Source organism: Marmota marmota, unplaced genomic scaffold (genome assembly GCF_001458135.2).
Source record: "Marmota marmota marmota unplaced genomic scaffold, marMar, whole genome shotgun sequence".
Classification (NCBI taxonomy): domain Eukaryota; kingdom Metazoa; phylum Chordata; class Mammalia; order Rodentia; family Sciuridae; genus Marmota; species Marmota marmota.
Genome location: NW_025999870.1, coordinates 1,338,695 through 1,365,132, shown reverse-complemented (window position 1 = coordinate 1,365,132; position 26,438 = coordinate 1,338,695). Strand labels below are relative to the sequence as shown.

At 36.6% G+C, this 26,438-nt stretch overlaps 1 protein-coding gene and 2 long non-coding RNA genes across 4 annotated transcripts in view; 2 read left to right on the top strand and 1 right to left on the bottom strand.

The window, feature by feature from the left end:
* LOC107159512 (protoheme IX farnesyltransferase, mitochondrial) overlaps positions 1–13,195 on the bottom strand; it is a 119,584-nt gene extending 106,389 nt beyond the window's left edge. Inside the window, exons 1-3 of the mRNA XM_015506102.2 lie at positions 12,795–13,195; positions 8,624–8,757; positions 7,376–7,697 (exon numbers count right to left, since the gene is read on the bottom strand). Coding sequence (XP_015361588.1) covers positions 7,376–7,697; positions 8,624–8,757; positions 12,795–13,140 — 802 coding nt within the window. The 5' untranslated portion in view covers positions 13,141–13,195. The remainder of the gene's footprint in view (positions 1–7,375; positions 7,698–8,623; positions 8,758–12,794) is intronic.
* LOC107159513 lies at positions 13,022–18,324 on the top strand. Of its 2 annotated transcripts, XR_001505765.2 has the most exons (4): positions 13,023–13,171; positions 14,375–14,741; positions 15,796–15,953; positions 17,842–18,324. It is a non-coding gene; the product is annotated as an uncharacterized LOC107159513 (long non-coding RNA). The 2 variants fall into 2 exon arrangements; XR_007340996.1 differs by lacking the exon at positions 14,375–14,741 and having other exon boundaries at positions 13,022–13,171.
* Positions 18,325–24,424: 6,100 nt separating this feature from the next.
* LOC125610917 overlaps positions 24,425–26,438 on the top strand; it is a 55,916-nt gene continuing 53,902 nt past the window's right edge. Inside the window, exon 1 of the long non-coding RNA XR_007340985.1 lies at positions 24,425–24,466. This is a non-coding gene — a long non-coding RNA (uncharacterized LOC125610917). The remainder of the gene's footprint in view (positions 24,467–26,438) is intronic.

Below are 26,438 nucleotides of genomic sequence, written 5' to 3'. Positions count from 1 at the left end.
AATGTCAAGTATTTTCTCTCATATGCAGAAGCTAGAGCAAAATAAAGAAAAAAAGGGGGTCAAATATAAAGAGAGGCAAGATCAATGGAGCAGAAGGAGATTCAGAGGACAGACAGGGAAGGGGAGGAAATGCAGAATGAATCTGACAAAATTACACTGAGTGCATGTATAAATATACCACAGTGAATTGCACCATTATGCGTATCTATTAAGCACCAATTAAAAATAACTAAAAATAAAATAAAATAAAAAGACTAATAGATATATAATTATACTATAATATTTTGTAAGATATCATTAAGGTAATTATTTCCAAATATAAACTTCAAGAAATCATCATAATTCTATTCAATTAATACTTTTATAAAATGTGCAAAAGCCCTTGATACAACTACATAATAAATTAATATTACAGCGATATGGCTTTTAAAAATTAAGCCAGCAACCTAAAATAAATCTTGCACCCTTTCTTCTTGATCTTTTTCTTTTAATAAAGGACAGTATTCTAGATTCTAGGAGAAAAAAAAGATCTATACATGCATACACTACAGTTTATACCAGTTCCATCAACAGTATAATCTATTGGTTCCAATAAACATCTATTTTAGTGTTCTGGTCTCAGGAAATGTGTTGTAACTTTTCAGCACAGATGTTAGTCAGGAAAAATGTTCTGCTTTTTATTGACCTACATTAAGTATGAACTCTGTTGAGTCACCAAAGCCTCTTATGATCCTAATCCAAATAAAATTTCCTTACCCTAGTGTGGTCCATGCAACAAACTCCAAAAGCAGATTGTAAATAACTCAATTGGCAAGAGAAACTCAAGGGAGACATATTATTCCTTCTTTATAAACTCAGTCTTACTTCCTTTCATAGAAAAAAAAAATCTTTAAATGACATTCACACCAGCAAATGTTTGGCTGGTATCCTGGCCTAAGTGCCAAGGCTTCAGGCAGCTGCTCCCCAGCTATCTTACAAAGGAAATGTAAGGATGATCACTATATGGCCCTTCCTTATTCTACATTTAATTATCCTTGGTATATTACTGCTATAAACAAAAGAAGCAAGGAGAGACTAGTTCTATAAAAGTGATCGCTGACTCTCAGATATTTCTGTCCTGGCTATCATTAGCTCTAAATGAATTGCCCAAGATGTTAAGAGTCTAAAAGAAATCAATTCATGGATATCAGGGATTTTCTTAAAGAAAAAATCCTGCTGACACCAAGACATGTGAATTCAAGTAATAAATTAATAGGGAGGAAAAAGGTCAGAGAAGTGGGTAGGGGTCACCCAAAGGGTGCTGCTTCTTCAAATGGAATAAGCAGAAGGAAATTACTTTAATTCAATTAGTACATTTAGAAACCTGGGGCATGGAATATATAAAATCATACAAGGGTAAATTTACTGCCTTGGGACTGTTCCATCTGTGGATGCAGGTAAAGCTGTGGTTCCCTTTTTCTCTGGCTGTATCTTGCTTTTGTATGCCTGTTATGTGGTTCATATTCTGCCCAGCTGCCTTTTCCTACTTCCAGCTGGACTAACCAACTACTGCTGCTCTCACTAGGTGAGTTTTCTCCAATCCAGACAGATGACTGGGTCTGGGACTGCTATTGACTGCCTATCATGCCTCCTTCAGTTTTTGGAAGTGTCTGGGACCACAAACATCAGAATCATTTTGTATTCTGTCAAACATGCAGATCTCTGGGTCCTAGCCTGCCCTAGGTGAATTTTGGGGATAGTGGCCAGAATCACCATTTTAACAAGCACACCACAAGTGCTCCTTTCTGCACTAACATTTGGGAACCAATGAGTTAATACACACTATACAAAACAGTATGATTACTATTTGGGTGGGGAGGAGGTTACAAGGGATTGAACTCAACCACTGAGCCACAACACCACCCCTATTTTGTTTTTATTTAGAGACAGGATCTCCCTGATTTGCTTAGCACCTTGTCGTTACTGAGGCTGGCTCTGAGCTCATGATCCTCCTGCCTCAGCCTCCTGAGCCACTGGGATTACAGGCATGAGCCACTGCGCCCAGCAACAGTAAGATTATTAAATGATTAACTTCATAACTGCTTGAGATTTCTGACACCATGTTTTTAAAATTTGTTCTAGTTATACTGACAGTAGAATGCATTTTAACAATCTGTACACAAATGGAAACTTTTCCTTTCTCTGGCTGTACGTGGTACAGAATCATACAGGTAGTATAATCATACATATATAGGGTATATCTCATTCCACCAACCTCTGAAACCATATTTTACAAATCAAAAACTGAAATGCCAATTCAGATATTCAACCATATAAACCACATAAAAGGAAAAACAATAGGGGCTGGAGTTGTGGCTCAGTGGAAAAAGCACTCGCATAGCACGGGTGAGGCACTTGGTTTGATCCTCAGCACCACATAAAGATAAATAAATAAAGGTATTGTCCATCTACAACTAAAAAATATTTTAAAAAAGAAAACTTAAAAAAAAAAAACAACAACAACCATACAACCAAAGCCAGTGTTACAGTTTAGATATGAGGTATTCCTCCTAAAGCTTACATGTGAGACAATGCAAGAAAGTTCAGAGGTAAATGATTAGATTATGACAACTTTAATAGTGGATTAATCCAAGGATATGGTCCGGTACGGTGGCTAGAGTACGTAGTTCACAGGGCGTGTATCTAGAGTATATATTTTGTCCTTGGTGAGCAGGAGCTCTCTGGTTGCCATGTCCTGAGCTGCCTTCCTCTCCAATACCCTTCCACCATCATTTTCTGCCTCATCTTGGACCCAGAGCTATGAAGTTGCACTGAACCTCTGAAACTGTAAACTAAACTAAACTTTTCCTCCTCTACATTGCTCTTGTCCAGTGTTTTGGTCACAGCAACAAAAAAACTGACTAAAACAAAAAGTATAAAGCAAGATGTGGCCAAAAGAAACATTGATCTTAAATCAGTTCACACTTTCCTCTGTTCTTAATGAAATAAACAAAATGGGAATAGACTTTAATTATTAAGTGAACTATTTAAAGCAGCTCACATATGACTCAAAGAAGAGTGACAATTATTTCCTAACTTGGCAATCAGTCAACACTGACTTCCTAATTGTCAGCTGTGGTAATTTTCTAGTTGGGCTTCTCAACAGACCTCTAGCATTTGACAGTGCAGATTACTTCCTTTATTAAGTGTTCAGGTTCTACTCTTATGGCTTCTGTGGGAGGACTCTTTCCTGTTTTCTTTCCTCTGACCACTCATTTCTTTGCAGATTCCCTTATAAGCCTTACCCAAACCTTAAGAGAGGAATACACACAAGCCCTTTGATACATTGCTCTCCTCAACTCTACATGTTGACCTATACTGTACACACTTCAGTAACCTTATTCACTCCCATGGCTTCACTGCCAACCCCATTTGATGATCCCTGGTTTCCCCAGGCCAGTGCTCTACCCAAGTTCCTGTTCATCATAGTAACCTGCCCACTAGACATGCCAGTGGCAACTCAAATTCCACTTGCGCACAATTGAAACCATCATCTTTTCCTCAAACCTGTTTCTTCTTTCTATAGTCACATTCTTAAGTCTCAACACCACCATTCACCAAGTTTTCCATACCAGAAGCCTAGACTTTTTTTCCTAGAGGAGGGGAAGCAAACTCACATGTTTATGGGGGCAACCAAATACCACATTTATTTCTTAAGAAATGTATGTATAGCTCTTAATACACCAAGCATGTAATTTGCAAATGTGAACTCAATTAATATTCAGAGCAACACTTCAAAGTAAGTACTACTATTATGCCTATTTTATACAGAGGTAAACTAAGACACAAAGAGATCATAGAACTTGTTCAATGTCACTCAGCTAGCACAGGAACTCTGGCTCCTAGGACAATTTACTGCTCCATCCATCAGGCTTCCTGGGTAATAAGGTTTCTATCCCAAGCACTCAATTCTGTCAAAGTAACATGTATCAGCATAGTATGAGTGGGTATACCTGTGTTCCAATAAAACTTTACTTATAAAATAGGTGATCTTTGGTCAATAGCACTAATATAAAAGTTTTCATCTTTCTTCTACTGAAATAAATTCCAGATGGCCCCAAAACCTTAGAGAATATACAAATACAAATATTGCACAAGAAGACATGAATGAAGGCTTTTGTAACTACACAATAGTAAAATTTTCTCAGCATGAAAAGACTCAATGAATTTGAATAGATAAAAGTTAAAAAACCAGTAGGGAAGTAAAATAAAACAACAAAATACCACAACTAAAGAAAAAGAAAATGGTATAAAAGGAATATTTTTAATGAATGTGATGGATAAAATGTTAATTTTCTTTATTTACTTGCAATTAGTTGGAAATGAACCTATCAGTGCCTCCCATGCTGTTAGGCATGGTGTTGGGTGTTTTAAATTTATTATTGATTTAATTATTAGAAATAATTAAGAATATAAGGGATATCAAAGATACAAGAGGCAAACAACAGAAGAAAAAAATATACCTGATCAAAATAAGAGAAAAAGATGATAAATCCCACAAAAACCTACTCAATGAAAATTTACAAAAATCTTTCAATGAACAAACTGGCAAAAATGGTAAAGACTACATGTAGGAGTAGAGTGAGACAGAAACAAATTGGTTGACATCAAAAATTAAAATGTTTAAAGTTAGCCACTGTATTCTTACACACTTATCTTACAGATAATGTCATGTACTCATGCAGAGACTTATGGGAACACAGTTAAACAAATAATTGTTTTTAATTGCAAAAAGTTAGCAATAACCTAAATACTTACCTGTAAAGGAATACTTAAAGAGTGGCAGATCCATTAAAGGAACAGTATGCTGTGAGGTGAATACTGTCAGTGAAAGCTATGTTTACAAGATAATTGCAAGTGACACAACTATATGTAAATATATGGAAAAAGGGAGAGAAAGCAAATGATCCTACTATTTCTGTTAAAGAAAACAATTATATCTATATCTGTATATATAAAGAAAAGGCTATATTTCAAGTAGTTTTTCAGAAAAGGCACTTTTTCAGTTTAAGATGTATATTTAAACTTTTTTTAAAATAACATACCTATATTAATTTAACAGTAATTAAGACACTTAAAATATAAATAAGGAAAACCGTAAAGTGATCATATTCCTCCAAAAAAAAAAAAAAAAAAAAAAAAACCTTCCAGAACTTTCCACTGCTGTGGTATAATAGCCCAACTCTCAACATGACCTCTGCCTAACTCTTCAATCTCAGTAAGTACCTCTCCTGTGTGACACTTAAGCCATACTATGTTACTCAAAGTCATACTGCTATTCCCTAAACATGCCAGGATGAACTGGCTTCTTTGCCTTTATAAAGGCTTCAATCACTGCTTAAAATTCCCCTCCTTAATTTCCCTTCCTAGGTAATGCTCATTTCCCTCAAGCCCCTGTACAGGTAGAAACGATGTATCTTAAACAATCAAACAGACATCTGTAATCATCTGCCAATTAACCTTTCAGTGGCTCCCTCGCTTCAGGCATGCTGTTGGGAGTTTAGATGCATTATGTGATTTCATTCCTAAACCACTATTATCATTCCTAATATACAGATGTGGAAATAGTATCAATAAAGTTAAGGAACTGCCCAAAGTCTCACTGACTAGTAAATATCACAGCCAGGATCAGAACTCAAGACTGAGGCCCAAAACCAGTTTACTGAAGAGGTTGAGAGGATCTGACTGGATATAAGACAGGCAAGCCAGTCTTCCACAGACAGGGAGAACAAGTATAGGTGAAAGGATTGACCCTAGTCACAGGGTAGAAGATGGAGAAAGGGAAAGAGGTATGATTGTGGGGAAGAGTTTAACCATTCCAGATTACAATGTTCCTTTAAAACCAGGCAGCTGAGGCAGGAGGCAATATGGAAAAAGAGTAGATGAGTGGAGGTCAGGAAAACTGAAAGCAATATTTTGGCAAAGCTAGTCTGGCAGCTCTGAGTAGCATGAACTGCCACATTGGGGAGAGGGAAGCAGGGAATAAAAGTAGAGAGGACAGTTAGGAGCTACTGCAAAAAAACAATGTCTCCATTTCTTTGGGACTTGAACTAGGAATGATGGCTTAGGAAATGAAGATAAGAAAGCAAATCTTATACATATTACAAAAGATTCTCTTGGTAACAGATGTTTGACTAGAGCAAAGGATTAGACTGAGAGGCCTCATTTCTTGAGTGACATCCATATGACCATATCTCTGGTCATTCTTAATATGTTAACAACATGACACTCCGACCACTTGTGTAATAACAAAAAATTAACTTCTTTAGAAATGTGATTTCTTGCCTAGTTAGCATAAAGCACAAAGATATGTTTTCAAGGATACCTGTAGAATCAGTCTCTCTAGAGTTACACTATGCAAGTCTCTTTAGAGTTACTAAATTCTTTAGCTCCTTCATCAAACTCCCCCTATGTCTATTTATCATCGCTCCAAAAATATTTTCATTAAGCGAAGTTGGGTACTCTTGGAGGAAATTGTCTGGCTTACCTCTTTTCACTCTGAATTTTCAAAGACAAGTGAACAACATCAATCTTTCCCTGATACTTCTCTACTTTCAAAAGCTTCCCTGTCTCATCGGTTCATCTGACTCCATAACATCACTTAGCACTTTCTGTCCTTCAATAGTACTTGGTTTAACCTCATCATCTGAGAGTGATTCAGGACATACTACCCAAACAGGGTTAGCACAAATAGGTAATGTAAAAGGTGAGCTATAAAATGAGAATAATAATGCTTGTCCTGATTCACAAGGTTGTTGTCACATCCAAAGGACATAATTATGGGTTAATATCCAACTATAGACAAAAAAAAAAAAAAAAAATGGTTCAATGTGTTAGCATGAGCCAAACAAATAAACAAACCAGTGGTTCCCAACCTCCTTTCAGCAAAGCAGTCCCTACCCCTGTGCCCATGGGACAGTCTCAGGGGCACTCCAAGGAGCAAAACATAGAAGTGATCTGAGAGTCCAGGTAGCCATTGTGGATTCACACCAAGCCCAGCAACTCAATTTTTTTTTTTTTTTATTCTAGAACTCAAATACTGCATTTTAAAAATGTGGTAGGTATACAAACATTAAAGGCAAAGAAAAAGCAGGTAAACATTCTAATTATAAATGAAAGATTAGTTTTAATACAACAATTCTAGTGTGATACTATTTACAATTCTGTGTAAACAGAATGCAAAAAAAAAAATGATTCTGAATCCTAATAAAATTGAAGAGAAGAAAAATACTAATAAAGGATTTACAGTTTCAAGCTACTTGGGAACAATAAATAAATTAGCTCTTTAATTAAAATAAAGCTGCAAGTAGGTGTTCACATCAGAAAAACCAAGTACCTGTGAGTTTGATCTTGGAGAGGCGAGCCAAAATCCCTGGCAAATCATCCACATGCAGTTTCATCTCTTTCCACTGCTTTTCCTCTTTTCTCTCTTTTCCCACATCTGTTGGGCTTTCAACGATGGAGGCAGACTCTAGTTCTATTAGTTGCTTTTCACTTGGGTTTCTAGACAAAGGCAGGCTGGGGGTTGAAAGAGATCTCATCTCATATATTTCTGCTTTGGCTTGACCTGACGATATTTTTTCAAGGAAAGGAGATGCTACTGGTTCTGGCTTAGGTTTTACTTGCTGGTTGAGGCTTCTATTCAGCTGCGTCACATACTAAACCAAAAGAAACAAACAAACTCATATGTTACTCTAAAACTAAGCCTTATAATACTTTTAAATGGTTGTTTACTAGCATCTTCCATCAGTAGTTTAAAACTAAATTTGTGAGGTGCTCCATAGTTCACATATCTCATTTAATCTTCTTAAAAGTTGCTAAAGAAGATTAATTATATTAATCTCTCTTTTTAATTTACATATGAGGACACTAAGGTTCTGAAATTGACAAAACCAAGAGCTAATAACCAGATATAAGTAGCTCTGGGATGAGGAACTACCTCAGAGGGTAACTAGTTAAATATCTTTTTCATTATGTCAGAATGACTTGAAATTACAAATGTCAGCCTTAGATATGACCTACAACTGATGAGTGAATTCAGAGTTGTTTTTTTAGGCATTATATATATTTGAATACAAGAGGATTGAGATAAGTTATCATTGCCCATTATAAAATGCCCCACAAATTACAAAATTTATTTGAGTCTATTCAGAAATCTATGTGTTAAAAAGACTTTCAAATGCACTGCTGATTTAAGAAAATAAGAAGACCATGTTGTTAAAATAATCATTTCTGTATTACTTATGTACTTACAGAACTTCAAAGAATTTAAAAAGATAGATCATAAAAGTTCAGCTTTTCCTAATTTTAGCCCAGTCGAAATATGCCAGAAGTTTTCAATCTTTCTCCAAAGTTAATCAATAAGTTCAAGATCATACTTTTAACCTCAAATGCCAGAGTTATTCTGGTTTCAGTTAAGAATAATCAAAACAAGAGATTAAAGTTTTGGATAAACTTAAGAGGACACTAAATAAAAGTCTTTTTCAAACAGTACTTCTAAAACTTTTCTTATAATAGGAATTTCTGAAATTCCCTCATACAGAAAAAAGTACATAGGCAGAAAGCAATAGACTGAGAAACATACCATGCGTCTGAGGAAGTTAAAGTGCTGAAATGTAATCCACTGCTTATTGACATTCCTGAAAAGGCGCATAAACTTGTGAGGGGATTCTTGCACAGCTTTTCTTTCTAGATACCAGACACATCCTCCTACCCAACCTAAAATAGAGAAAGAGGAAGAAGAAATGGTAGCATGATTAATATTTCTCACCAAATGATAACTACACCTGCCCAATAGCAAAGCAAGTCAAAGTAAGTGCTTACTATATGACAGGTCAGAGCTCTGAAATTTTCTAATCCAGAGTTGTGAATAAATGTAATTTATTAGCCTTCTAGTGGTTTAAGTCAACATAATTCATCAGGAGAACCTGGGAAATTTTTCATATTCGAATCATTATGCTTTTATTATAGTAAATGCTAAAATGGCCACTATAGATCTTTTGAAGAATATAGAACAACCATCCAGGCATGGTGATGCATGCGTGTAATCCCAATGGCTCAGGAGGCTGAGACAGGAGGATCTCGAGTTCAAAGCCAGTCTCAGCAACTTAGTGAGGCACTTAGCAACTCAACAAGACCCTGTCTCTAATTAATGCAAAAAAGGGTTGGAGATGTGGCTCAGTGGTTGAGTGGCCCTGAGTTCAACCCCCAGTACCCCAAAAAATAAAAAATAAAACAACCAATACAACCATTTAAAAAAAAAAAGTAGAAAATGAATAACACTATTTTTCTCAATAAATGACAATAAGTTGGAACATACATATTTCAGGTTAATATTTTGTTCACTTAAGGTAAGTGAACTATTTCTTCTTCTATTTCTTCCTCTAGGAAGAAGAAATAGTTCTCAATAAAATAGGACTCTATCTATGGAGTTAGGAATAAACTATTCTGGTTATATCTGAACTTGGCTTTTAATCATTCTACTCCATCTCCTCTCAAATCAACAAATGTGATACTTCTGGCTTAGGCCTCATTCCATTCAATCTGTACAGTCTTAACAATGTGTACAACACCACAGTTTTTCTCTTTCTTTTTCAGTCTCTCCTTCAATGACTTCCATGACACCAAAGGTTCTTGGTCTTCTGCTTTCTGCTTCATAGTTTCTTAGGTGTCTCCTCTTTTGGGGTCTAACGCTTTAAAGGAGTTGTGTTCCCATTGTTCTGAACAATAAATATGATCCCTGAGCAAATGGGTAATTGTTCACTTTCAACCCATTTCTAGAGTCATTAGGTCTATATTCAACTGCTCTTGGTATCTCCATATGGATGGATAACAATATATCTTTGAGAATACTTTATTCTCACCCTTTTTAACTCTATTCTGTACTGCAGAGAAAACCATTAGCTATTTAAGATTTTAGGATCTCCTTAACTCTTCCTTTATCATCTAATAATCATCAAGTACATTCAGCTCTGAAATATAGGTAAAATCTATCCACTCCTTTTCACTCCTACTGATATAGATCACTATAATCTCACATATGAACCATAGTAATGGTAATAGGAGTCAAGCCAGTCATCCTGCCTCCATGTTCCATAAAACTGAAGTTTTCTTCCTGAAGCCGATAATACATATTACTCACCCAAATCTGTATAGACAACTCACCAAAGTAATGTTGTTGTCTCATGGCCTTTCACTAAACACACACACTTTAGCATTTGTTCAACTTTATATTGTTTCCTTGCTTGCAATTGCTCTCTGCAGATGACTTGATAGCCCACATGACCTTCCTATATTGTGGGAAGGAGAACTAACACTACCCTTGAAATACATGGCAATTATCTTAGACTAGAGGTTAGTCACTTATTCACTAAAATCATATTCTCAAACTGTAGTTAATTATGACATGCATATTTTCTACACACAGAAATATATGTTTGGAACCACCTTTGAAAAATATCTTTCAAGAGTAAGTGGGCCAAGCTGAGATTTTACAGAATAAGAAGAAAAAACAGCTAGGAAACTATACTTATAAATAATGAAAACAATTTCTTTAGGCAAAATATGTTAATTTCTCTGAATCAGTACCTAGAAAATAAATATTTCAGCCTTTGGGTAAGCTAAAGTAGGTTTTAAAATACACAGGACTGGAAATATGTGACCATAACCACTATTTACCATCAACACTGAATCATATTTGTAGAGCTTTTAAAACTAGATAAGACAACAGCTAAAAGACCCTAAAATATTTTTAATGGTTATAAAATACTTTGAAATTTATAAGCAAAATCAGACACAACTATTGGATTACTAGGTATCTAAAACAGTCCTAGTTTACTTTCTCTGCCACCTCTTCCCATCAAGGTCTCTTCCAAGTGGATCACAGTAAGTCATGGAGACCACTTACTATTAGATTTATTGGTCACACATTCAGTTTCAGAAAGTAAGCTATTAATTCCTTCTACACCAACACCATCGAAAGACTGATCTGGCAACAAACTATGTGGGCCACATGCAGTCCATTCACTGGACTGGGACAGGGGTGGGAAGTTGTAGGCAATTAAGTGGAACTGCTCTACAGGAAAGGCAGAAAAACAGCTAGTCTGAGGTATGACATTGGAGAATCCTCCACACAGGGGATAACTCAAGTACTAACTAGGGATGAGATTTCCAAGAATGACTACCCAGGTTAGAATTAAAGAACACTCACAATCAGAGGTGGCAGAAGTAATAAATACATGATTTTAAAAAGAAATATAGTGCTTTAAAAACACAAAACTTTTCATTATGGAAAACGGTAGTCATAAGTAGAAGAGTTCAATGACCACACCCCCACACCTCCATCCATTACTTATACCCCAGCTTTCAACAATTAAACTCTGGACAACTTTCTTTCATCTACACACCTTTCTACTCTGTCCTCACTTTATGAGCCAGAAGCAACTTTTGAGATCATCTAGTTCAATTATTTCATTTTATAAACTGAGCAAACTCAATTCCAGAAAAGTCCAATGACTTGCTCAGAGATCACACAAATTAGAAGAGACCCATAAAATTACATTATAAAAAAGAAGAAAGGAATTTCACTGAGTCACAAAACAACTCAGACAGTTTGTGTGTGCTAGGTGAGACCTGAAAAGTTTCTGAAGAGTGACCAAAAGGCCATTCCTGGGGCTGGGGCTGTAGCTCAGTGGCAAAGTGCTTCTCTAGAACATGTGAGGCACTGGGTTCGATCCTTAGCACCACATAAATATAAACAAATAAAATAAAGGCATCCAGTCTCTATAACTACAAAAAAACCAAACCAAAACAAAACAAAACAAAAAAACCCAAACAGGCCATTCCTGGCTTCTAGTATCTGGTCTCTAATATGAACCACAGGTCACACACTCCACACAGTCAATAGTTATCATCCTAAAACACTGTGGGCAAAACAATCCCCAATCTTTTCTTTATACTCTCCATCTGGGCAAATGTCATTCATTCACAAATGATTCTGAAAGCACAAGCTACTATTCTGAGCACATAGTGAACCAGATATACACTGTCCCCATCCTCCTATCTTAATGAAGTTCATAATCTAGTTGAGAGAAACAGCAAATAAGCTTATATATAAGCAATTATGGACTGTGTTAACCATAATGAAATAAATAGGATGTTATGAGAAAGGAAGGGCAGAATTCCCTATTTTAGACAGGATGGTCAGGGCAGGCTTCTCTGAAAAGGTGACATTTGAGAAGAGAACTTAGCAAAGAGTGAGGAAAGTGCACTGAAACTTCATCATTCGTCACACGTCTTTCAAAGTGGTTGATCACACGAGGGACACGCTGAGGGCAGAAAGCCAAAAGTCCCAGGGGATTATGGCCTGCTGTCTGCAGATATCACCATGACCCTTTAAGTTACAACAGGGCTTCTGAGTGGGAGCAAAGTGCTTTCCTTCTCATTTCAAGCCTATAGCTGGGACCTGAGGCTCTGGCATGCTAAGAGGTTTGTGGAACCCTAAGATTTAACTCTGCCCTCACATCCAGGAGAGGAGGATGGAGCACACGGTGTGGACCACTGGGGCCACAGCGCCAGGCTGGTTCACAGGTCTGTGACCTCTTCATGCTAGGCTATTCCCAAGGTCACTTCCTCCTCACAGTGAACCAGCCGACTTAGCCAAGGGCTCCCAAGGTTGCAGCCGGCCAGAGCTACAGCCTCGCACGTGGCAAAATTAAAAAGAAAAGAGAGAATTTTCCCAAGGTGGGGTATACTACCTGTCAGGAGGCATGAGGAGAAAGCGTGCGGGGATGCGGCCATAACGCACGATTCTGGCCGCTCCCCGGGATCCCCGTGTCCTCTCTCCTCACCGGCTGCTGGGCGCCGCCATCTTGTTTGCCCGCCCCCTGTGGGAGCAGGGACTTCCGGCTCGTCACTTCCGGCGGGCGGGCTCTGCGGGGAAAGCTTGGTAGCTTGGGGGGTGATCTGGGCTGGTGATCTGGACCCCGGCAGGGATGAAGGGTCGAGTGCCCGAGATGCATTCGGGAAATGCGAGAAGCAGCCTGCATCGCTTATCCAGAAAAAGCCGCGGAGAGCGGCTCCATGCCGGAATCTAGCAGGCATCCCGCGACCCGAGGTTACCCTAGGTGACCAGGTGCGATGGGCAGGGCTTGTCCGCGGCCTCCTCGAAGGCAGTTTAAATGTATGGTTAGGACACTTCCTGGGGACCCGGGCGCCGCGAGTACAAGTTCGTGCGGCGACGCCTCCGCCTTCCTGTCTGCTGGGTTTCAGACAGCTGTACCACGTTCGCTGTCAGATGTGAGGCCGGATGCACTCGAGGTTCACATTAAGGGAACTGAATCATCACTCTCTCTCTCTCTCTCTCTCTCTCTCTCTCTCTCTCTCTCTCTATATATATATATATATATATACACACACACACACACACACACACACTTGTCAGGTGTTCCAGAGAATTACACAGTGTCTTTCATACGGGTACCCAGGCTCCTATTGCTCACAGACACTCATAAATTGTTATTATCTTAAGTATTGTGATTTGCTCAATCAAATTTTGCAGCAGCCCCCCCATAGGTTTATCATGTTGGGGTTTCATAAGTAAAAGTACCTAAGTCAGTTCTTGTAAAGCAAGAGAGAAATAGATAACTGAGCTTTATAAGGGAAGTTTCTATTTATTTTCATTGATGAGATGAGAACTATTTGGGGTCACTTCAGCTAACATTGCTAGGCACTAGGGACACTGACAAAAAAAAAAAAATAAGACCCGCTTGATTCTATAGAAGCATACACTGTTCCTATGGTGGGAGGAGAGGTGGTTGTTATGGGAGTCCGTGTGATAAGGGTAATGCACAAAGTGCTGTAGAAATCCAAATTGAGGTAACGTTTCTGTTGGCTTGGGGAAGGTGTCAGATTTAAACTTGCTACTCAGTGGAAGATACTGTAAGATTGTTCTCACATACAAGGAAAGTAGACAAAACAGAGAATGGGATTGCAGTGATTCGCTGAGGCTGGTCACAGTTCATCACTGTGAACTTAGGCCTGTGACTATCCAAACCAAGTTAATATTAAACTAAGTGAGTTGTAGATAATGAATTTTGAATAAGTAAGAGTCCAACAATTTTGTTCAACCCATTGTTTTTCAAACATTTTGAACACAGCCTGTTATGAGATACCATATATATGTGTGTAGATGGTATATATACATCTATATACCTGTATAGACTCACATATACACATGAAACAAAATGTACTTTTTCTTTTGACTTGGAATTGAACCTGGAAGTTTTCTACCACTGAGCTACATCCCCAACCCTTTTTCTTTTTTATCTTGACACAGGGTCTCCACTGAGTTGCTGAGATTGTCCTTGAACTTCCAGTCCTTCTGCCTCAGCCTCCCAGGCAGTCAGGATTACAGGCATGTGCCACCATGCCCAACTGTGTACAAATAATCTTGAGGATTGAAATATGTTCATATTGATAATTTTTTCTTATTCTAAAATGAACCAGTTTTTTTTTTTTTTTGTTTTTTGTTTTTTTTTTTTTTTTTTGCTTAATTAAACCGACATTTCCTGGAAAGTTTTCTTAGAAAATGCTGTAGTTAAGTCTGTCCTTCAGTCATCCTAGATGAATAAAATTTTTGCAGATAGATCTCAGATATCCATGCAGCTTGACGTTTTCATAGAAGAAACTGAGGTTGAGAAAGGGTAAGTGATTCACTCTAAGCAAGGGAATTGGGACTCTAAACATATAGGTCAATGTTTTCCCCATCTCATATTTTCTTAGATTTTGTGTTATAAAACATAAGAACCTAGTGATACCACTTTACACCACTAGGATGACTAGAACCAAAAAAGTGAAAAAATAACAATTGTTGGTAAGGATGTGAAGAAATTGGAACCCTCACATATTGCTGATGGGAATATAAAATGATGTAGCCATTTTAGAAAACAATTTTGCTGATCCTCAATAGGTTAGTCATAGGGTAACCATGTGACCCAGCAATTCCTGTCCCAGGAATGTGCCCAAGAAGAATGAATACATGTATCCACGCAAAAATTTGGGTATAGATTTCATAGCAGTGTTATTCATAATATCCTCAAAGTGCACACAATGCAAGTGTCCATCAGCTAATTCCTCCTTCATTTATAAAATGTGGTATATCCATATGATGGCCTGCTATTAAAGTGAAGATAAAATACTAATACTTGCTACAAAATTAGTGAACTGTGAAAACTATACTAAGTGAAAAAAGACAGTCACAAAAGACCGTATATTGGAGGGGTCAATTTATACGAAATGTCCATAATACTCAAATTCATAAAGACAGATTAATGATTGTCTAGGGCCAAAAGAAATAGTAGAGGGAAAAGAGGAATAATTGCTAAGGAAGAGGATGAAAATGTTCCTAAATTGATGGTATGATGGTTATATAACTGAATGTACTAAAAACGTTGAGTTATGCACTTTTAATAGGTAAATTGTGTAGAGTGTGAACTTTCTCATTAATGCTATTATTTTAAAAACAAAAACAAATGTAAGAAAGAAGTAAGGAAAAACGAGGTGACAATTCTGTTGAACAACCTGTTTATCCTCTACCAATAACTATTCATCCCTTATGCAGATTAGAAAACATGACTGGATTGTCCTGAATAAAGACTCCTCAGCCTACCTTGCAGCCTGATTTGACGTTGTGACTAATTCTGAACAATGGGATACAATTAGAAGAGATGTGTTTTGACTTCTGTTTGTTCTTGATAGGAAAGTGCAAGTCCTTCCATGCTGGCTGGCATGCAGATGAAGTGGCTCGATTTTGAACAACATCTTGTACCATGAGGAGGTTCAGCAAAGCAAGAAGATGTGCAGAGCCTGGAGAACAACAACTTATGAAGCTGCCATATGAGCCTTGGGTTGGTTAGGTGAAGGAGAAATAATTTCTAACTAATACAGAGTAATTGGGGTTTTTTGTCACTTGCAGTACTATTTAATCTACACCAGTATACTATTAATGTAAATATAGATGAACAGCAAAGTTAAATGAGTTAATGTGGTTAACTCATAGCTTTTAAAAATGGCTTTGTGGGCTGGGGTTTTGGCTCAGTGGTAGAGCACTTGCCTGGCATGTGTGAGGCACTGGGTTCAAACCTCAGCACCACATAAAAATAATTAAACAAAATAAAGGCATTGTGTCCATGTGCAACAAAAAAATATTTTTTTTAAATGGCTTTGTAGGTCCCTCCTATGCTATTTAGGGATGAGGGGATCACACAAAATCTGATGTGGAAAACAGCAATCATTGTATTTCATAGAAATAATTTTTAAAGATCACCTAACTCCCCTTATCCTCCTTATTCACTACAATTGTTCATCATACTCTACTTAAGTTTCTCTAGGATAAGGATGTCCCTCTTTCCCAAAGAGAAATATAATAGTAAAAAGTTAGGAACAAAGATATTAATGAGAACTAATCATGTTGATTCTATGACTGCTATAAGCAGGGCTTTCTGCTGGTAGAGAGCAAAGAAGTATTGGAATAGTTCTCACAGAATTTACAGGCAGATGGGAAACAGGTGGAAAAGTCCCTTGCCCCTGTCCTCATATTGCAGTATCACAACCCTGATTGGCATTGCCAGCCAGTAAGGCTGCAGCACAATGGCTTGTACACTCCCAAGTCCAAGTACAGCATCAGAGGGCAGACTTGAAGGCCGGGGAGATAACTAATGTGAATTCTTCTTGAATAGATGTTCCACCTTAAGTGTACAGATTAGATTTTGCAGTCAGTGTTCTGTGAATTTGAGTAATGTAAGTCAGTTCCTCAGATCTCCTAATAGTTCCTTGGAAGTGACTGATAACATCAGGATAGAATCCTAGTCCAAGGTCACTTCAGGCATTATTATACCTCTGCTGTCTCCTCCAGCTGCCATTTTCCATTGTTACTCTCCAGAGCTCAATTCCATACATGAGTCTTGAGATGCCAAAAGTGAGAAGTACAGTTCAGAATACAGAAAAAGAAATGGCAACAAGAAAATGCACTCTAGCTACACACACACAATGACTAAATATACTTTCATTGTTATTTATTTATAATTCATGATCATAAGAAACATCATTGAAAGTAAGACTGGCAAATGCTAATATTTCAACTTTCTTTGCCTACTAAAAAAATTGCTATGTGCTTGATTTGGTGTTTTGCAGAAATCTTGACCAAGATTATTTTTAAAAATCACCATAGAGGTAATAAAAAAATGTATTTTTATCTTATGAGACTTAAAATCTCTAACTTCTAAAGCAAATTTGAATAAATTTCTACAGTTTTATACCTTAAATTATCCATGAAACTACAACTATTTATTGGAAATAAATCAAACATAAAATTTGAAATGTATATAATATATTATGAAGGCTTGAAAGTTTGTAATTACATACTAGTGCTTAAACAAAATAAATGTAATAAGAAATAAAAGATAAAATATATTAAAAAAAAAAAAAAGAAAATGCACTCTAGCAAGTTCTATTCACTACCATAGTTTTGTGCCTTTTCAATAAACAGACCTTGTTAAGGGAAACAAAATACCCGATCCTGGGAGATGAATCATGCTGCTTTAGGTCAATCAGCACAATCTCATTCTAATTTACCTGCCTACACACTTTCCCAGAGTTCTTATAGTAGGGCTGGTTATATTACTCCATTCTGTCTTGAGAGAGAAAAGCCTGCTGGAGAAGTTTTAGGCAATGGTTTTGTTTATCACTGAAAGAACTGGACTATGAAGGGAGGTACTTTCTCTGACTTTCCTCTTCTTTTCTCAGGAAGAAAAGCTGAGAATGCAATTCCTGGAGCTGAGACAGCCTTCTTCCAACTATTCGGTAACGATCATGAAGACAGAAAATATGCTGAGGAAGGCAGAGTGGAAAAAACAGCCTAGTTTCTTGAGGAAATTGCTGAGCCATTGCACCAAGTCAAGAACATATATCTTTAGGTGTATTGCTATAGCATATTGTGATGGATAAGCTACTATTTGATGTTCCGATCGTTGCATCCTGGATGATATGATAGTTCCATGAATGGCACAAGGAGTTGAGCAACAAGGCATCAAATCTTATTCAGCAGATAACATGGAAAAACAACTATAATTCAGTCAGCTATCCAAAAAAGGATATCATGTTTAACAAAAATAAAGTGAATTTGAACATGGTGGCTAGTTGTTGTCATGGATTTAGGCTGTATTTTGGAATACTAATATGGCATGAATCCATAATTGCTTAACTCAAAAATAAAAGCCATTCTGTGCATATTTGTTCCTGTCTTGTTTCTTCCTATTTACTGTGTGCACAATTTCCTTGGTGATGTCAGAATGCCCAGTTTCCCACATCAGGAAGGTATCTTTTGTTCTCTCTCAGCATCTTGAGGCCTAGAGTAGAATATGGAAAATTTTTAAATACTACTGATTGAAAAAAGTTATAAACCACACTTAGAGATAAATTTTCTATTAGCTGTAAGGAACTCTTTTTTTTTAAAGTTCGGGTGCATATTTGTTATGGTTTTTTTGTTGTTGTTTGTGAGGACCTCTTAAAAAATGGTTCTTATGTATTCTGGTAAGTGACCTTTGAATATTATGAAAAAAGAGAATTTCAAACTACAAGTTTTGCTAAAGGCAAATTAATAATCTCAGGTACATTGTATTTTCAGCAACGATCATTAAGCTACTAGGAAAGCATGAACATCACTTCTGAAATCGGTTCTTATCTATGGACATTCTGTCTACATCTGTACCTTTAACACAAATTAGCAACAGAAGATGATTTTTTTTAATTGTTAATGTATAATTGCAAAAATGCACCATTTCTCTGGTACTGTACTAACAATAGTACTTTATCATGACAACTCATTCACTGTGGAAGAACCCCAGTATCTACTATTTTCAGATTAGCCGGAGGCCTTAAAAGATTGAATAATTTCCCCAAGTTCACATAGATAAAAAGTGCCACATCTAAAATTTCTCTTGTTTTATGTATTACAAATTCCTCATTATCAAATTTTTTCATGCTAGTATAGAATTTCCCATTTCATCAAATCAGTGAAGTTGTTGAAGTTCAGCCTCAAAAAAAAAAAAAAAAAACTTTTTTTTTCCCCCTCACTTTGTTCACTTCCCTTTGATCCAGTTTCCATAGGTATAAAACAGGGATACTAATACTAGGTCTACCACCTAAATTACATTGTACTTTCAGTACTTAATCATGAGAGTCCATAACTGGACACCTTCAAACAATACCACTTCAGAGGCCTACCCAAGACCTACTAAATTGAAAATCTTTAGTGGTGGGCCTGATAATCCAAAGTTAAGAGAAATAACTTCATTGCTTTATTCACATCAAACTTTATTCAAAAATTCCAAAAAAGGAAGTATTTCCAGGAGAGAGCTATCCAAGGAAGGTGATAGAAGTAGTAGCAGTGATGGTAAGGATGATAACCCCTTCTTTATTAGAATGTGCAAATCTACATATCTTCTTCTGTTTACTCATATTTAATCTTCACAAGAATCTTAGACAACATTTTTTTAAAAAAATTACAAATAGTTTTTTAAAGTAATTTTATAGGTAAAGTAATCAAAGTTCCAAGTGCTTGAGAACTTTTTTATCTTGGTTCCCTAGGTCTGCTATAATGAAGTATGGCAAACAGTGACTTAAAACAGCATGTATATTATCTTACTATTAAGGAAGCTAGAAATGGTCTGCTGTCTTAGCAGCCTCTACAGAAGGATCCTTACTTTCCCCTCCCATCTTCTGAAAGTCCCCAGGCATTCCTTGCTCATTTATTCTTCAAGAAGTTTGGAATTTGGGATGTAGCTCAGTGGTGGTGTGCTTGCCTAGCATGCACAAGGCCCTTGGTTCTAGCCCCAACACTGAAAAAATAAAAATAAAAACAAATGCCAGTCACATTGTGTTATTCACTCCTTACAACCTTACCTTTATTTGATTACATCCACGAACACCCTACTTCCAAGCAAGATCACATTCACGGGTTACTTAGTGTTAGAACTTAACATATCTTTTGGGGAAATGGTTCAACTTGCATCTGCCTAAAGAAACAGTGGCTGAGAAAACTAGAAACTAGATGTTAGAGTTGGGCCTATTGGGCATAAGCCACCACATGTTCTGTCAGTGGCATGTGCTTGGAGGAGACATAATGTCTTGAGAAAAGTGAAAGTGTAGTAAGTGGGGAAAAAACTCAATTATTTAGCAAAAATTTAGGAGAGAAAAAAAAAAAAACCTTTGGGTTGGTCTCAGACATTTGCTCTGCAACCATTAGGTGCTAAACGATCCCCCAGGTTGTTTTTCTTCCCCATTTCTCCCTGCTTGGGTAGGGGGTTATGAGCTAAGACCATTACAACCAGCAATTTGTCTTTCAGTGGGATGGGCAGGCATTCCCAGAAATGCAAGGGCTCAGAAAATATTCCACTAATTGAAAAACTATTTGAAGATACATTCCGGTGGTTTATGGGGTTTGGGATTATATAGACCAGAAAAAATCTCAAAAATAATTTGGTAACCAGCATAGGGTTGCCAACTTTGAGCATTATAAGAGTGTTTAAAGCAAATGAAAGTACCATCTAATGTTGTAATCATTTTGTAAAATATCACTTTAATGCCAAAAATTATTAAAAGAATATAATCTGATAGCTATTTAATTGAATAATTTAGCTTTATAAAAAGATACCATTATTTAATATCAGTTTGCCCCAGAGTATTAAAGAACTTCTTCCATAGATAAAATCTTATCCATGAATGGGTGTTTTGAAATCCCAGAACTGACAGGAGCACAAAGAAGGACACGAATTGAAAATGAGCTTTGGCTAGCACTCCGTGATTTATGCAACTGAAGGAAAAATATTATTTGAAACTGACTGTAATCATTTCCATTTTCTAAGAAAAGTTTCAGTGGGGAAATAAATCTTTGCAGTACTACTCCCACATACAGAGGATGGTGGAGAGTCAAGAGAAGATAACTTGTTCCCTCAACCCACATCTGGGTTTCTAGTTAGTGTTTTCCAAATGCTTATGAAATTTTCTATGAAAGGAACCCATGTTTAAAGTGATGATGTGGACTCACATATTTAATTAATTTTCCCAAGTTCTTTATGAAAAGAGCACATCTGCATTTGAAACTGGGCACTCTCTATTTGTCTATAATTTCTAGGAATTTCTATAAATTAGAGTATGGGTGAGATTAAATCAAGAAAAGTTCCATCCGTCTGTGATTCATGACATGTATAATGGGTGAGATCTATCTATAAAAAAAGATGAAAGATCATTAAGCAAAATTCAATCGATACCTTCCTCCAGGATTTTAGTGCAAAAGGGACTGGGAGTTAAGACAACCAGAATCTGGAGATGAATGCACAGAGACTATGGGGTGAATGAATTCTCTAGCTGAGAAAAACAGGGTACTTTGCAAAACTGGCTTGAAACTAAGGAACCCAGTGGCAATTGGAGAGATCTTCCCTGAAGCATTGCCCTGGAACCTAACCAACCAAGAGCTATAATTATAAACAGGAATAGCCGCAGTCAGGGACAGCAATAAATTTCTTACCCCAAACCTTCTCACTCTCACCTCCTAAGTTAATGGACTTCCTATCTGTTATGATGTAATAATATGATAAATCAAAACGTGATAATCTCCATTTAAGAGCAAGGTCTCTGAACTTCGCCTAGATTTAAACCCAAGCTCCTCTATTGACTAGCTCTGTAACTAATATTGGCAATCCCTTTGGTGCTTCAACTAACTACTTCAACTAACTCATCTTTTAGCAGAGACCACAACAGTATTACATCAAGGGATATAGAGGAGGGAAAATTTATCTGGGGCTCACAGTTTCAGAGGTCTCAGTCTATAAATGGCAGACTCCTTGCTCTGAGCCTTAGGTAAAACAGAAAATTAAGGTGGAAGGGCATGGTGGAGGACAGCAGCTCAGGATATAGCAACCAGGGAGGGGGGAGAGAGAGAGAGAGAGAGAGAGAGAAAGAGAGAGAGAGAGAGAAGTCTGCGCACTGTGGACAAAATATAAACCCAAAGGCATGACCCCAGTGACGTGCTGTCTCCCCTACCTCCCCCTACCTGTCTATAGTTGCCAGTTAAAACATATCAGTGGATTAATCCACAGGTTAAGTTATACCACTCTTAATCTAATATTTTCAACTCTGAAAAGCCTTGAATTTTCTCATATACACTTCATCTAAACCATAACAAAGGGTTGGCTTGTTTGTTTCAAGTTCTGAGGATTGGTGAGTTAATGAAAAATTGATGAGTTAAGTAAATCAAGCAAATCATGTACTTAATACCGTAATCAGAAGGTACTGTCCATGCAACACAATAATTGGTAATATTGTTATTACCAATATTATTGCCAACATCTACTCTGAAGTAGATTTTATTATGCCCATTTTATAGACAATGAAACCAAAGTTCAGAATGTTTTTAAAAGGATGTTTAATTTCAAAAATTAAGTGGTAGATTAGAGTTTTGAAGCCAAATCCGATTTAAAATTAGTCATTTTTCCTGGAAGTTGGTGCTTAAAACAACAGAATTTATTTATTTATTTATTTATTTATTTATTTATTTATTTATTTATTTATAGTTCCTGGGGGTCAGAAGTAATAAATAGATCTCATTGGACTAAACTCAGGATGTTGGCTGTGTTCCTTCTGGAAGCTCTAAGGGAGAATTGGTGTCTCTGTCTTTTCCAGTTTTTAGAGGCTGCCACACACATTCCTTGGCTTATGGCCCCCTTTGTCCATCTTCAAACCCAGCAATGGCTTGAGCAAGTTGCTCTTACAGATACATCCCTCTGAAACTGACTGCTCTGCCTTCCTTTCTTACTTTTAAGGATTATACTGGTCCCACTTGGATGATCTAGGTTAATCTCCCTATTTTAAAGTCAGACGATCAGCAACCTTAATTCCCCTTTGTTATTTAACCAATCACATTCACTTGTTCCTGGAAATAGGACATGAACCTCTTTCAGGGACCATTAACTTGTCTGTCACAGAGCCTACATATACATCACTATATTGTTTAAAGCCTTTTATCCCTAAATCTGAGAAAGATTCCAGTACAGACTTAAATCTGAGAAAGCATTTGCTATGGTTTGGACAAGAATCCTCCAAAGGCCCACATCTTAAAAGTTTAGTTCCCAACCTATAGTGCTATCAAGAGGTGATGCTATCTTTAAGAAATGGGCCAAGTGGGAGGTTTTCCAGTCACTAGAAACATGCCCTTGCAGGCAATATTGGAATCCCAGATACCCTCAGTCTCAATCTTTGCTTTCCTGCTACCATGAGATGCACACTTTCCTCTGCCATATGCTCCCACCATGATGTGCTGCCTTACCCCAGGCCCCCAAACTAGAGGCAACTTACCCTGGGCTGAAACTTCCAAATCCATGAGCCAAAATAAAACTTTTCTCATTTTCAGGTGACTATCTCAGGTATTTTGTTACAGTAACAGAAAGTCAAGTCACACAGACTTAATCTCAACAACCTCAGCTTGATAAACATACATCCTCTCTTATTCTTTAATGCTGGTATGAAAAGTCAAACTAAAATGATTAAGTACTTTTGAAAAAGAGGACCAATCTGAGGAATCACAATAAATATCTTTGTCACAGAATTTCAATCATAAATAGGAAAAAAACAAACATCTGTGTATACACTTGTAGATACATGTGTGTTTATGTAAAATTTCTAAATTCAAATATCCTTTTCTTTTACCAGTAATAATTAATTTGAAACTAGTGAGAAGCTTCACGGTCACAATAACAACCAAAATATCAATATTTAGAAATAATCCAAAAATAAGCAATTTGCATCCTATATCAAAGAACTATACTATGATAACAAATAAGTCCACAAATTTCAATGTCTTAACACAATTAAAATTCTAAAGCACTATGTAGACTGAGCCCTCAAGACTTTCACCTTACAAGCAGTAACAAAGATCTAGTCTACTTCCATCTTGTGATTCCACCATCCTCCAAATGTGGCCTTTATGGTCACCACCTTCAGGGAATAGAGAGTGTGAAGAATTCACGTCTTATTGATTCTCTCTGATGAGACAGCCTTTATATTCACAGCCCATTGGTCATAACCAACCACATGACCCCAATATAACTGCAAAGCAAGGGCATCTGGGAAAATGTAGATGAGCAGTAGAGTACTAAGCATTGAGTACTACTCTGCTACAGGGACAAAAAAAAATCTGAGTGAAAGACAAGGCATACTGTGTATGCCTTTATTAGTGGGAGTAAAGCTTTTATTATGTTAATTCTCTCCAATATAATCTGTGGCTGTAGCATTATCCCAGATATACATAGTGCCAATAAAATGACCCTGAATTTTGCAGTGCTGGGGACTGAACCCAGGACTTTATCTGTGCTCTGTAAGTACTCTATCACTAAGTAAAATCCCCAGCCTGATTCCAAAGTTTTGGGGGAAGAACAAATGAGCAAGAATAGCCAAGAAAAGTTAAAAGATAAAGTGGGATAAGACAAGAATCCACTAATGTATTAAAGTGTGGTATAAACATTAAAATAACTTGGTGGTACCTATCAAAGAGCAGATCCTTAAAACAGAATGAAAAGTCTTAAGAACAGGCCAAAGAATATACAGTCACCTATCAGTATCTGCAAATTCAACCAATCACAGACTGAAAAACTTTTGGAAAAAAAAAATTATACTGAACAGATCTTTTTTTTTATCCTCATTCCATAAACAACATAGTATAACACCTTTACATAACATTTACATTGTATTAGATACGATAAGTCATCTAGTAATTATTTAAAGTATACAAGAGGATATGCATATATACACAAAGACTATGCCATTTCATATAAGGAACTTGAGCACCTTCACATTAGGGTATCTGTAGGGTGTCCAGGAGCCAGATCCCCACAAACACCCAAGAAGAGATATATAAATATTTAGCATATGATATTGGTGGCCTGTTAAATCTATGACGAAAAAGTGCTTATATTAAAAACAACATAGTAAACACAGCATGATTATTTAGGAGGGAAAATGTCATGTCTGAGTTTTGTGTCATATTCCAACACTTATTTCAGATGGATTAAAATTTTCTCATTAGTTAACAGAAGAAAATACCAGTTGAGGAAGGACAGGCTAAATATGACATGGGAATCCATGAAGATAAAACTGCATACGTTTTTTAAACTAAAAGTTTAAAACTTTTATGAGTCCCAAACAGCAAATCAAGTTAAAAGGCAATCAAAACTTGAAAGGAAATTGCATTTTATATAACAGAGGGCTACCACTGTTAATAATGTCAGCAGTCTTACAGATAAATAATAAATATATAATGTTACATAAACAGAAAGGTATGTGTTGTTTCAATAAGCACAATAAAAACTTCAATATTGCCATCATTTGGATCTGGAATGACTCCTCAATGCCTGTGGGTTAAAGAATTAATCCTCAGGTAAGTGCTATTGGGTGAGAAATGGTGGAACCTTCAAGAGGTGGGGCCCACTGAGAACTTTTAGGTCACTGGAGGCATATCCTTGAAGGAGATAGTGAAATACCAGACCTTCCTCACTGTAGGTTGTCATGATGTGAACAATTTTTCTCCACCACAAGTTCCAGCTATGATAAACTGCCCAAGGCCATGTGGCTGACTAATCATGAACTGGAAACCTCTGAAGCCATAAACCAAAATATAAATCTTTTTATTTATAAGTTTATCATCTCTGGTATTTGTTATAGTGACAGAAATCTAACACAGAAAATTAACATAAATATTGTCAATATTTATAATAAAAGAAATACAAATTCTAATAAAATGATGTAGTCTTTTTATTGAATTGGCAAACATAAAAAGAAATGATAATCACTCAGTGCTCTTCTGGTGAGGAATGATTATGAGTGTAAAACTATATACTCTAGGAGGCAATTTTTACTAAAAGTATCCAAAGACTCATATTTGAGCATTCTATTTCTAAAACTTTATCCTAAGAAAATAATAATGTATTTACAGAGATGGTTATATAAAACTGTCCACACAACCTCAGATTTAGGAGCAAAAATTTGGAAAATAATCTAAAAGTCCAATAATAATTTTTGGCAAATGCCAAAATAACATGTCCTGACTGAATAAATTGTTTGATAGCCTTTATATCCTTTATACATAAGGACATGCAAACATTGTAAATATTGTTGTGAAGATTGTTCATAGGCATTAAAAAGTGCATAGGTTATATTTGAATGAACAAAACAATTTACCTATAGTATGGCCCTATTTTTATTTCTTTTTTTTTGGTATCAGGGATTGAACTCAGGGGCTGAGCCGCATCCCCAGCACCTCCACCTTTTTTTTTTTTTTTTTTTTTTTTTTT